The sequence below is a fragment of the Aquila chrysaetos genome, chromosome 6, assembly GCF_900496995.4.
Source record: "Aquila chrysaetos chrysaetos chromosome 6, bAquChr1.4, whole genome shotgun sequence".
In the NCBI taxonomy this organism is placed as follows: Eukaryota; Metazoa; Chordata; class Aves; order Accipitriformes; family Accipitridae; genus Aquila; species Aquila chrysaetos.
In genome coordinates this window covers 2,013,618-2,025,797 of record NC_044009.1, presented here as the reverse complement: position 1 = coordinate 2,025,797, position 12,180 = coordinate 2,013,618, and the positions used below count along the sequence as shown (strand labels likewise).

Sequence of the window (12,180 nt, the reverse complement as noted above, 5' to 3'; positions counted from 1 at the left end):
TCCGGTTTATATCTATTTCTGATCCTTCTGTAGGATAAATGATGATACAAGGCATAGCTCAATAGTAAATCTGGACCAAGCAGTGTAAGGATCTTGCATTTCATTTTGACTGTGGTGAACATTAGTATCTTGTCTTTCAGCTGATGTGATTGATATATTCCTTTTTTCTGCCTTTGAGGAGTGTATATTTGTTTTCTTAAGGATATTAGTTTGAATCAAATGAGCCTTTTAAGCCTTGCCATTTAGCCCAAATAGATTTGACGGGCAATGAAAAACTGTCAAGCTTTCTAGATTCATTTCTTTCTTGGTTTTGTTTGCTTGGGGGTTTTGTTTGCCTGTTTTTTAGTAAAGTGTATTGTAATGTAGTTCTTGGAGGCTTTGTGCCAAGATGTCTAAAGGTGTTTAGTCTCCTAACTCCTATTTAGGCACAGCTGTTCCCACTGAAATGTGCTGGAAGTGAGGACCCTAAATACTATTGAATTTGGCACCTGGAGTGGAGCAGAGAGGTCTCCAGTTTGTTGTCTCCAATTCACACATGCTTTGACCTTGGATAGGGATTTGGTTTTAGAGTCATGAAATACGAAGTAACGACCTGTCTTTGCCTTAGTGGAGTTTTGTTAGGTTAAATGCATAGAAGGTTGTGAAACTCAGAAATAGCAACGGGAACCATAAAGGTACTTTAGACAGAGGTCTGATTTGTTGGTTGCTCTCCATTGTCAATAGGAATATTGCAGTTTGACCTCACCTTTCTTTGTTGTGTGCTATTGAAGTCATGTGACTATAATAAAAAGGGGTGAGTTACTTGGCTAGTCAACTTATATGCTAGGTCTGTCTCTTCTGTAGAAGTTAAGTAATGAAAACAGGGTGAAAGGTACTGACTGAACTATGTTGCAAAATCAGTGTTTTTTCTGTACAGGGGGAAAAAAAGCAGTGTACTACACATGTAGATACAGCCATATGTTAGCTTTATAGTAGAAATCTGCATCTCAGATTTTCATTTCTGTAACTTAAAATCACTAGGCCTTCAGTCTAAAGTTTGAAAAGGAAAGTAACAAATGGCAGGTTTGATGAGTTAAATCTTTCTAATGAGCAGAAATTCAACTCAGACTGCCCTTTCTGAGGTGGTAAAGACTGTTATATTACTCCAAGACGATTTAAAGCTCCCTAGAGAATCTGTGAGGAAGTTATATTGCCCTTACAGAAAGAACCATCTTTGAGAGGAGACTGACCAAGCCCCTCTTTACTTTAGGCTTAGACCGCAACAACTGAGTAATATGCTATCAGTATAATAGTATTGTCTGATCCCAGCTACCACTGTGATGTTAATGGATCTTTTTTTGTGTCACTTGTGGAAGAAGTGGAATTATTTTGTTGAGGCAAAGCCTGAGGTGTATTAAATTTTTGGTATGCTGGTGTTAAGAGCTTTTATGGTCGAACGTGGATTAGAAACTAGCTCACCTGAATGTTACCTTCCTTTTCTTCTTCCACCTCCACCAAATCTCTCCCCTCAAGTTTTCTTGCTCTTTCTCTTGTATATCTGTTGCTGCCTGTAAAGATTTTAGACGTATGTAGTGGGAAATGGGACACTTCAAGAAGAATAAATAGTACTGTTCGCACACACATTCCAGCGTTTAGGATAAGAATATTGCTAATACAATGGTTTGTTTGTATCACTATTGCCATCTACTGGATGAATGCACAAATGCTAAGCCGGCATCATGAACACAAATCTAACTAAAAAGAAAAGAGAGGACACTTTGGAAACAGTTGTATTTTATATCTATCTATCTATCTTCCATGGTTATTAAACAGTTCTTGTGAACAGTACAGTGACAAAAACATGATGCCTAAATATGGATCTTCTACCATATATGACGAATACTATGCAGGCTTCCTGTGAAAGAGAGAAATCACAGAAGACCGCATTGCATACGTGCTTATATTTACCTAGCCTCAAAACATTCACTTCATGCTTCTAGAATGCAGGTTTGCAAAGTTTCATGCTGCCTCGGAACCAGTTCTGTCAGAGTACTGTTATTCCTAGAGCTTTTGTACCTGGCATCACTTGATGGTTATTACCTAGGGCAACTACTAATGTGTTCCCTCAAAACTGCTGCTAGTTGCAAGGCAGAATAAAAGTTCTTGATAGGTGTGTGTATCTGGTAGCAGGGAAGTTACATTTCTTTATAGTTTAATTCTTAGAAACTAGTGAAATAAGTAAAAATAATGCTCAGTCAGATGGTTAGAATAAGTGCAGTATGTTTAGAGGTAGTAAACTAAGTTCTGGACTGACTGAACCAGTGCTGGAACAATCAAAAATAAAGTCTTTATAATGCTGCAAGGGGAAAAATGTGTTCCTTTCATGGATGGGCGCTTAGCCTGTGTGGTTGTCCAAGATATGGGGAGAGGGGGAAATCCAGTGTTCTTTAATGAAGTTCAACTGTATTGGCATTATCTGTGGGAAGTTAAGATAACAGCCATTAGCTGTGAATAAGTCTGTCAATCAAATCAGCTCAGAAGGATGCTGTTCTTGTAAGCACAGTAAATGAAAGCTGATTCTTTCACACATTTTCTCACAAGTAAATTATTTGTATCTGCTGATAGTTCTGGTAAACTTAATCCTTCTGAAAGTCACTGGATGCAGATACAGCCAAGTGACTTTTAGCCATTATGTCTTACAGCATGGACTACTGTCTGGCTTTGATTTGCATTTGGAGTTTCGCAAAATGGCTTTTTAAAATCCAAGCCATCCCTGACTGTGTGATACTGTGAAACCTGCCTGGCTTTAGATACTGCTTACCTCCCAAAACATTTAAATGCCCTTCATCTACAAGCACTTTTCTTTTACCTTTGTTCACGTCAGAATCTTATCTGTCAGTTTGATCAGAGGTTAAATACTACATCAGAGAGAGGAATGCTTTGTTTCTTGACAGAACAAATAACTTCAGTTGTCTTCTGAAGCAAATCATAGTGGTTTTCTACAGTTAATGAACTATGAGGAACTGCTTTATGTGTGGCTGCTGCTATCTTCTAGGCAAATCTGGGATTCTTCAGTTGCGTCTCTGGCTATGTAGTAAAAAAAATGAGAATACTCTGCTTTTGAACTCATGATCTCAGAGATACAAACAATGAGTTAAACCTGTGTAGCCAATGTGAAACGAAGCTGTTCTATTATGGACCTTTTATGCTGAAAATGCTCTGCACAAAATAGAAGAGTTGTGAATGGTTTATAGAGAGAGTGAATGCGATTATTTTTTGGCAATATTTTAAGTTTTTGTTAATTTTTTTCTCAGTGTGAGACAGACTCCTTAGCTAGTGATCAGAATGAGTCTCAAGGATCATGCCTGCAATGATGGGGAACCTATTGCTTCTTTGAATGCTTGAGATTCATTAGTATGAAGCCAAAAATATCTTAAATGGTTAAAGACATCTTTCCGAGAAAGATATCCTTCTGAGTTGGTGTAGATGATGTTGCTGAGAGAAACTAATGTTACCTCTAATTATGAGAGAAGTTCTACTAGCAAATGTGTGTTCTTTTTTTCTTTTTTTTCTTTTTCTTCCCTTTTTCCTCCTCTGTAATTCCTGGAAGAGTGCCTGAATAGTGTTCTCTTAGATGAGAAAGAACAGTGCCGTGCAACTGTATAGTAAGAGCTTTTGCAGATAGTGGACCTAAGCAGCTCTATAAAGGAACTTATATAATATGCATACTTGGTAATTACAGAGCTGGAGTTTACCTCAACAAGTGCTCGGCTTTTCTAGTGACTTCTCAAATGTTTGTGGTGGGTTTTAGGGTGTGTGTTTTTGTTATTACATGGCTGTTATCTCAAGTAACAAGGCTTCCTTTGCCCTACTATGAGTGTTCCTTGGCATGTATTTTAAATACAGAAACCTTCAGTCCTTTATTTCATTTTACTATAACAAGTTCCTCTCTTCCTTTGATATTGGTGAAGTCTGGGAGATGCTTCTCTGGGAGGAAATTAAGAGCCAAGGTTCAGGCAATAAGCTCACCAAGGATCTGAATATATTAGAACATGTTTTGGCATTTTACTGAATTTTATATGATGTCATCATGCCGATCTGCCTGTGTACGTTTTCCTTGTATTTAAAACTTTTTTCGTTTTATGCTTTTAAATATTTGAGTGTTGTTGATTAAGTACTGTATTGCACTGCACTATATAATTGTGAAACAATAGGATAGAGATAAATCAGGTTTTTAATATTTCATTTTGGCCATTTTCATAACGATTTGATTAGAACAGTTCTCTGAATAATACTCATTTAACCACCTCTAGGGCTAATATTCCAAAACTTAATGGAGAATTGAGACCAACTGTTTAAACCACTCAGAAGGTACAGTTTGATTTTTTTTTTTTTTTTTTTTTTTAATAGTCACAGGACATGGAACTATAGTCAGTAGACGAAATAATTTCATCCAATACTCCACCACTTGCCAGAACAACTGATATTTCCCTGAAGTAATGATCTTTTTCCTTCCCTGAAATGCTGAAGTTCTAGACAATTGGCTTAGTAAAGACGACGACAAAGATTTTGCACCTGTTTAGAGACCATCCTAATCCCCTTAACCCACGTGTATCTTTTACTGAACCGGAAGGGGGTGTGTAGGTTCCTTGTAGGCTAGCAGGATTTGTGATTGGATCTAAGGAGGAAAAAAAACTTCAGGTTTGTGTCACAGTAAATGAACTTTGAGCTTACATATACAGATACTTAGAGTGTGCAAGACCATTAGTGAAAGTCAGAGGGAAATTGTTCCAAGAAAGTGTGCTCCAGCACTAGACAAATCTTTGTAATAGTGGCAGGTGCAGGAGCTGGGTTGCTGTCAAGATCAAGCTTAAAAGTCAAGAAATGGAGCTTAATGAAAGTTCAAAATGGTAATTTGTTAGAAGCACTGGCATTCGGATCCATGATTGCAGAACAGATTTTGTTCTTATCGTTTACTAGCAGAAATAAGGAATAGATGGACAACAAAGTACTGCTTGAAGGAGCAGGGTGGGGGGAAAGGTTGGTTTGTGCTTAATCCAGCATGCTGTCCTCCAAAGGAAAATGATTAGTTAGGAAAATCTAGTTCTTTTGACTGGTTTTTCTCACGCAGCTTTAGGTAAAAATTTGCATCAGAGAAGTTTTACTGTGGGCAGTGACTAACAAGTTAAAACTCCCTCTTAAGAGATGTAAATATCTACAGAGCGTATAGTACTCCCAGGAAAACACTAAACTTGTGAAAACGTTTTCAGTCCCGGTTGATTATACTGAACCGGCTAGGCTATGGGGTGGCGTTACTAACCTGTGTTTATTAGAACAGGTGACTGAGAAAAGTGGAGTAGGATTGCCCTTTCTTATGTGACTGTAAATTCATAGCAAAGGAATGAACATGATTTTGTTCTGCTACATTGAAAACTTAAGTGTTTGGGGAGAAAGGTGGTGTATACAGGTGCATCCACATTTTACTTTTCTAGAGGGAGTGAATTTGTTTTCTTTGCAAATAATTTTGTTCTGTTATTTTGTATGTTCAGGGTTAGAGGTTTTAAATACTCTGCCTGAAGAAGAAGCAAGCATTAGTTGGTGGAGAATAAATCTGTATTAGAGATCTCTAGAAGTTTTAGAAGCCGTTAGTGACTGGGGATCACAGTAAACTCAGAAAGTTCATAGGATTTGTGATCCTTAATCACTCTGGCATAATTGAAAAGGGACACCTCATATGGTTGTAAGAAGTCATGGCTGTGGCAGTGTCTGACTGTAGTTCCTTGCTAAGCAGTGGAAGAGAAAAGCAGAGGAAATCTTAAAAGAAGGAACATGAGCATTAAACAGCTGTCATAAAGAATTCCCTGTTGCCTTACACGAACAGACATTTCGGTGTCAACTGACACTAGAGATACCAGGAAGGAGATGTCAGTCAATGAAGAGTTAATTGTTCCAGCAAAAAGTAGTTTAGATAAAATCCTACCTCTTCTCTCTCCCCCGCTTCCTCTGGTGTTGTGTACAGTAAAGGAGCTTGTACCATCGGAAAACTGACAGTGATTCCTCAGTGACTGAGCTAATAAATGGGATGAAATTTAAACTGCCTTCTCACAGGAACAGAAAGAGGGACTTGCAGAAGAGGGAGCAAGACTGAGGGAAAATGCTGAGTATTTTTACTTTCTAACACAGGCAATTGAAAAAAATATTCTTATTTCTACAAGACAATGGATTTAGGAAGCCCACCGCAGAAGCACAGTAGGTGGATTTATTCTTTTTACCGTATACACTAGAATTTTAGCTAGAGGATAAATTGTACTCGTGCTTATGGGCATAGTTGTTTTTCAGTAGTACTTTGATAACATCACATTACTCTTCCTTCTTTCTCATTTGTTCAGAGATATTTATTTAGGTGTTTGACCCTGTTTGTTTAGAGGATAATATTTTTTAGACCTTATCAGCACACTGTCATTCCAAAAGCTCTTTTATCTCTGGGCAGGCATGTTTTATTAATTATGGCCATAGTATCTAGATGAGTAAAAAGACTGTAAAGTAAATGAAAATCCATTCCACTTACTGTAAAAGAAATATGTACTGCTTCAGGGAAATGGTAATGCTAAAGATAGAGCAATTCATAATTCTCTGACAAATTTGTTTACTTCAGAGCAGTTTCATTAGCTATAGACATTACATTTAAGTGTACCTTACAAACTACTGATGGAGGAAATGAAGGTTGGCTTTTAAATAAGAGGGGCTACACCACAATGTAGTGTGCTAAATGCTATGCATCATTTCTTAATGTCATTAATCATTGGTATCTGGAATAGACTAATTTATGCTAACTGCCACACAGTTCTGATATACCTGCATTCTCTCAGTGATTATACAGTAGTTTTGCTCTTGTAGGTTATGCTGATCAGTTTTGATTATGCAGTTGCTCTTATCTTTGGCTGTGGTACATAGTTCATTTAAGCCATTAACATGTTTAGATCTCAGATTTATTCTCCAGTGTTGTGTGTTTTTTGTGGTTCTGTATATGCATATGTCAATTGTATGTTTATGACAAAGCATATTTGTATGGAGGATGATGTTACTTGTATCTTTGTTCTGTTAGAGGATAAAGCTATCACATCTTTAATGATGGTTGTAACACTTCAGGTATCCTGTGTGATGAGCCATTTTGAGTAGATAATTAGCCAAGTAAATGACTGACAAGTAAATTACAGCTAACACATGGAATGCATCTAACTGTTAAAAGCACCTGCAGGCATTCAGGTGCTGTGCAAGCCAGGTCCTCAGAAAATATTAAATGGGGAGATTAGAGTTTATTCTAAGCTCTATTGAACAACCACTTAATTGTCTTACAGGGTGTAGTGCTACCTTCTTGTTTTTTCTGTGGCCACAGAAATAGTGACCTTAGGGATATTCTTCCAGTGGAACAGTTCTATTCTTGCATTTTTCTTCTCTCTGTGGGCTTTACATAACCTTTCCCACTCTTCTAGCATGCATTTGCCACAGTATTATTGAGATGCTTATGATTAATCCTCCGCTGGAGGAGCGTTTTTTAATAGTGCAAGTACCAGATGTTAGATTCAAGCTTCTTACGGACTGGTAGGATAGGGATAAGGTCTGTATTCTCTGCATTGTGTGTCACAGCCATGATGTCCCATAAATATAGTTTTGGTATCAGAGTGACTTTGCCAATAACTATCATCAGAGAGTCTGTGCTGGGTTCTTTACTGTCTGGTGTAGAACCTGGTTTTCTTTCCTGCTGTGAATCCAGGTGACTTGACTGATTGTGCTGTGTGCAGTTTGCTGTCTACTTCTCAGTAAAAGTTGCTAATTGACTTCAAGTAACATCCAAGCTATGTAGATTTCCCAGTTTGATTAGAACAAAGTTTGAGGCAATAATAAAAGTTAGAAGCGTGAGGGAGTTGTGAAGTCCCGTGCTACTTTTTCGTTGTGAAATGTGCAGCGTAACTAGATAATTTAGGGACAAGCGACACTGCAGTGATGGATTGTTCTATTCATTTTTATAATAGAGAAATAAATATTGTATGTGTCCTCAGCACCTGAATAGGTGATGTTTATGCTTTCGATGGATGAGCTGCACTAAAAAAGTAAGGAGGCTTTGGCAATTACCTGGAAGACACTAGCCTGCATTGGCATAGCTTTCTATGCCTAAGATCTCTAGTTCATGCAGTGGATTGGGCACTGAATTCTCGTGCCCTTCTCCACAGCGAAATAATTAAAGGTATATTTCCAGTTTCCGTGAAGATTGAACAGTCTGTAGCTGTGCCATTCTCTCTTTCTCTTCCTGCCCTTGACAGCGGTAGCACTTTTCGGGGCTCATTCAAAGCCTGCTGAACGTGACGGGAAGGCTTTTCTTTCCGTGGTGTGAAGTTCGGTGTGAGTTAGCAGCGCATCCCGGTGGCAGTCAGGGCTAATGCACTGGTGGGAGCCTTGGCAGGGTGTCCGGGGGGTCGAGGGAGGCGATCGTTTTCCCTCCTGAGCATCACTTCTGAGGCCCCCGTCGAATACTGGTTCCAGTTTTGGCTCCTCAACACATGGGTGATGTTTCCCACTTGAGAGACTCCAGGAGCGCTTGGTTAGATGTTAGGGGTCTGGAGCACTTGATGTACAGGGAAAGAGCGCGAGGGAACTGGACGGGGCTAGCTTGGAGAAGAGAAACCAAGGAGGGGATGTACTCGCGGTTTTCCGTTGCTAATAGGTGCTTACAGAGAAGGTGGATCCTGACTCTTCTCGGAGGTACACTGTGAAAAGGCAAGAAGCAAAGATCACAAGTTGCAACAAGGGAAACTTGAACGCGGCGGGCAAGGACCTCAACGACAGTGATTAAGACCTGTTAAGTGCTACACCAAGTTGCCTGAAGAGGCTGTGGAATCTTCATTTTGGAAGCTTTTCAAAAGTCAACAAGTACAGAGCAACCTGACCTAAATCTGAAGTTTTAGCCCTGCTTTGAGCAAGTGGCTACACTAGACAATCTCCAGAGGTCCCTTCCAACCTAAACTTATTTCAGCATTTCTGAAGAACAATATCGTAAGGTGATGCTTTTAACTTTTGCACCAAAGTTAACGTTACAGTAGAAACTATAATCAGAGTAAGATCTGGAATCTGAAATCCTATTTTGTAATTTTTATATTATATCTCTGCTATGCAATAATTCAGGAAACCTGTGAGTTTCATGAGTGCCATGCTAATTTCTCTGCAGAAGGTTTGACAACATAACTTTTGGATGTTATAGCTCTTGTGAAGTTTAACCAAACTGAATTTGCATTGTACAGCTGTTTTCATGTTTAGCCTGCCAGTATGCCTGTATTTTGTGACTACTTGATTTTAAATTAAACTGGGAATAGTGGCCATTAAACAGATTATATCTGCTACATCTCTACTAAGCGATGTGATTTTTATCAACAGATGCAACCTATAGTGTCTTAAGTTTCCTTACTGTTCCACCTAGTGTCTGGGAAAAAGCAGGTCCCAGATGTAGGTCAGGAAATTACACTATGAAGTTTATGGATAATTAGTATGTTGCTGAGGAGCTAGGGCACAAAGAATACATGTCATTGATTTACTTGTAACAACAAAACACAAACTAGACTTTTTTTTTCATCGGGCTGCAAATATTTCAGATTAAGTGGTCATGTTGTCAGTGCTGTTGTTCAGAAGCCACCTGCAGCTTTGGCTTCTGTCAGTTACGTGATAACAGTATAAAGCAATTTTGTCCTTCTCTTTGAGAATTGGAGAAATGGTAAGTCTTGCTTTATTAATCTACAAATATTTGTATACAGTGCCTAAATAAGGTACATAGGCAGTTTTAACATGATTTGGTATTTTTTGCCATTGCAAGGTCATATTCTCCAAACAGGCAGGCCCAGCAATAGTATGGAAACTTTCATGGTTACCTGGTTTTCTTCTGGAGCTGATGCTAGAGATGTTTGTAAGCCTTTTTGTTTGCTAATAAATCTTCTCCCTGAAAGTGCAATGTAACGTGATCTTTTTTGGTTTTGCTTTTGTCTGAAAAAATGCTTACAGGTGATAGGCGCTTTCCCTTCAATGCATTCCCATGTCTGTCTTGGAGGGAAAGTGATTCTTTCAGTATGAATCTTTCGTTTGCTATGGACTGTAAGGCTTGATAAGTTAACTTTCCTAAAGATTCTTAGAAGAAGGTATTTTACAAGGACAAAACATGAACACTAACATTGAGGGAGATGTGAAGTTATTGTATAATGATTTCTAATAAGCTAGAGGCATGGGAGTGCTGAAAATGTATAGAAGAATAAACACACACATGGAAAACGTTACAGTGGAAGCATCCTTAAAAAATTTTTCAGTTGCATCATGTTTTAAGGAGAAAGACTGGTCAAAAAGTTGAAATAACAACTCTCAGATGGAATAGTCAAATGTGGATTTTTATAGCAATGGCCCTCATGGAACTTTTGTCTATGAAGACTTCCGAGAGGAAGAAAGCTACTGTTTTAAATGCCTTCTTCCTGCTCCAGGGCTATCTGCATCCACTAGGAATTTGGAATTGTGGTGCACTGGTTTTGTTGTCACAAACTTTTAAAAGGTAACTGTTCAACTTGCTTGATGTAAATCAGGAGATTGTCTGCATCTCAAGAAAAGGGCAGAATATTAAGATAATGAGAACAGTAAATGGACTTAAAGACTGACTTGCTGGATCTGTAAATGTAATGAAGCCTTTATGCATCCATGGGATGAAACTAAAAGTGGTGCTGCCAAGCTCAACCAACTTACATGGATGAAGAAAGAAAAATTGCTTATCTATAGTATGTTGGTAGGGAATTCAACATGCCAGCCAATGATCAGATATCCTTAGTAATGCATCAGAGATTGTCTAAAACAAGTACTTCCAGATAATACTGGATACTTTGACTCCTTGGGTACAAAGTGTAATCAGATAAGGCATCCAAGGATGAAACTAATTCCCCTTTTCTTGACGCTAGGACACTTCCTTCATCCTTTGATCTGTTAGGCAGATTTTAGTTTGTTTCAAATTTGTTCAAACTTTGGTCTAACAAGCTTTAATTGGATGTTCCAGGAATATACCTCGGTTGTCTTATGTGGAGATACAGCCTAATGCAGTATGGCAATTCCCTTTTTCCCCTTTCCAAAGGTATTGTTTTGAAACACAGTTTTGCAGATGTATTTCAATGCAGATTCTTTTTGCCTGAAACAGCAGTAAGATCTCTGGATAACAGAAACTGTGAATTATTTGCACACGTGTTTATAAATTTGCCTCATAAAGAACTACTAAGAATAACGAAGTTTATGATCTTTCTACGTGCAGCTGTGTGGCTGTGGTTCGATTAGGTGAATATTGTCAAGGACTGTCTTCTAATTTTCTAACATTCTAAGCTTACTCTAAGCCTAGAAACTTCCTTGAGGAGCCCTTCTTCACCTTTTGTTTTATTCTGCAGGCTTTGTATTTTCAAATTGCATCAGTTCTCTTGAACCAGAACACTGCCTTTGTTAGTGGGAATTAACTGTTGATGTATTTCTGGTGAAAATTATCAATTCACTTGCAACCTTCTGTCCCAGTTCAGACTGATACAAGATAGCGAAGACCTTTGATAACCATGTGCTTCTAGCAGGTTTCTTCATTTGGGGTTTTGTTCTTTCCCTTCATTTCTGGGCAAGCTTTCATGCCATGCCCCTGCTGTTTAGCCATTCATGTTCATAAGAGGTTAGTTCTAACCCTTTTAAAAAATAAAACCCAGCTGGGGTCAAACCTGGTAGTAAAGCTTTGATGCTTGCTGCTGTAGCACATGATTCAAAGTTTAGTCCCCCACAGTTCTCTCCCCTCAGAAGAGTCTCTTCATCTATTCATACATTATTTAGCTGGTGATTTGAGTAACAGATGCGTATGGGGGGGAGCATTCATAATTTATTAGCAAGAATGAACAAACCATGGCCTGTGGACAGTGAGGACAGGCTAAATTCACTGTGTTGTTGGGGGCAGGGGTGTCTCATAAAGAAAGAGCAGGGTTTTTTCATGCATCAGGGCTGTTGGTCACCTTTAAGTTGGCTTAGGTTTTAGTAACAAAGGCTGATCCTGGGAATAATTCTGAGAGGTCAGAGCAAACATAAAGTGCATACAGGATATCACTAAGAACAGTGAAGCTGCTGCATGCAGGTGATTTTTTTGGAGCTCAGACTGCCTAATAA

General features: G+C 38.6%; 1 protein-coding gene across 5 annotated transcripts in view; it reads left to right on the top strand.

Moving 5' to 3' along the window:
• The window catches only part of PLCH2 (phospholipase C eta 2), a 119,913-nt gene that overhangs the window by 24,032 nt on the left and 83,701 nt on the right, over nt 1-12,180 (top strand). The window contains exon 1 of one of the 5 annotated variants that reach the window (XM_030018902.2): nt 6,112-6,228. The exons of the other annotated variants lie outside the window; for them this stretch is intronic. Coding sequence (XP_029874762.1) covers nt 6,198-6,228 — 31 coding nt within the window. The 5' untranslated portion in view covers nt 6,112-6,197. Of the gene's footprint in view, nt 1-6,111; nt 6,229-12,180 lie in introns of those variants that run through there. 5 annotated transcript variants of the gene reach the window in all.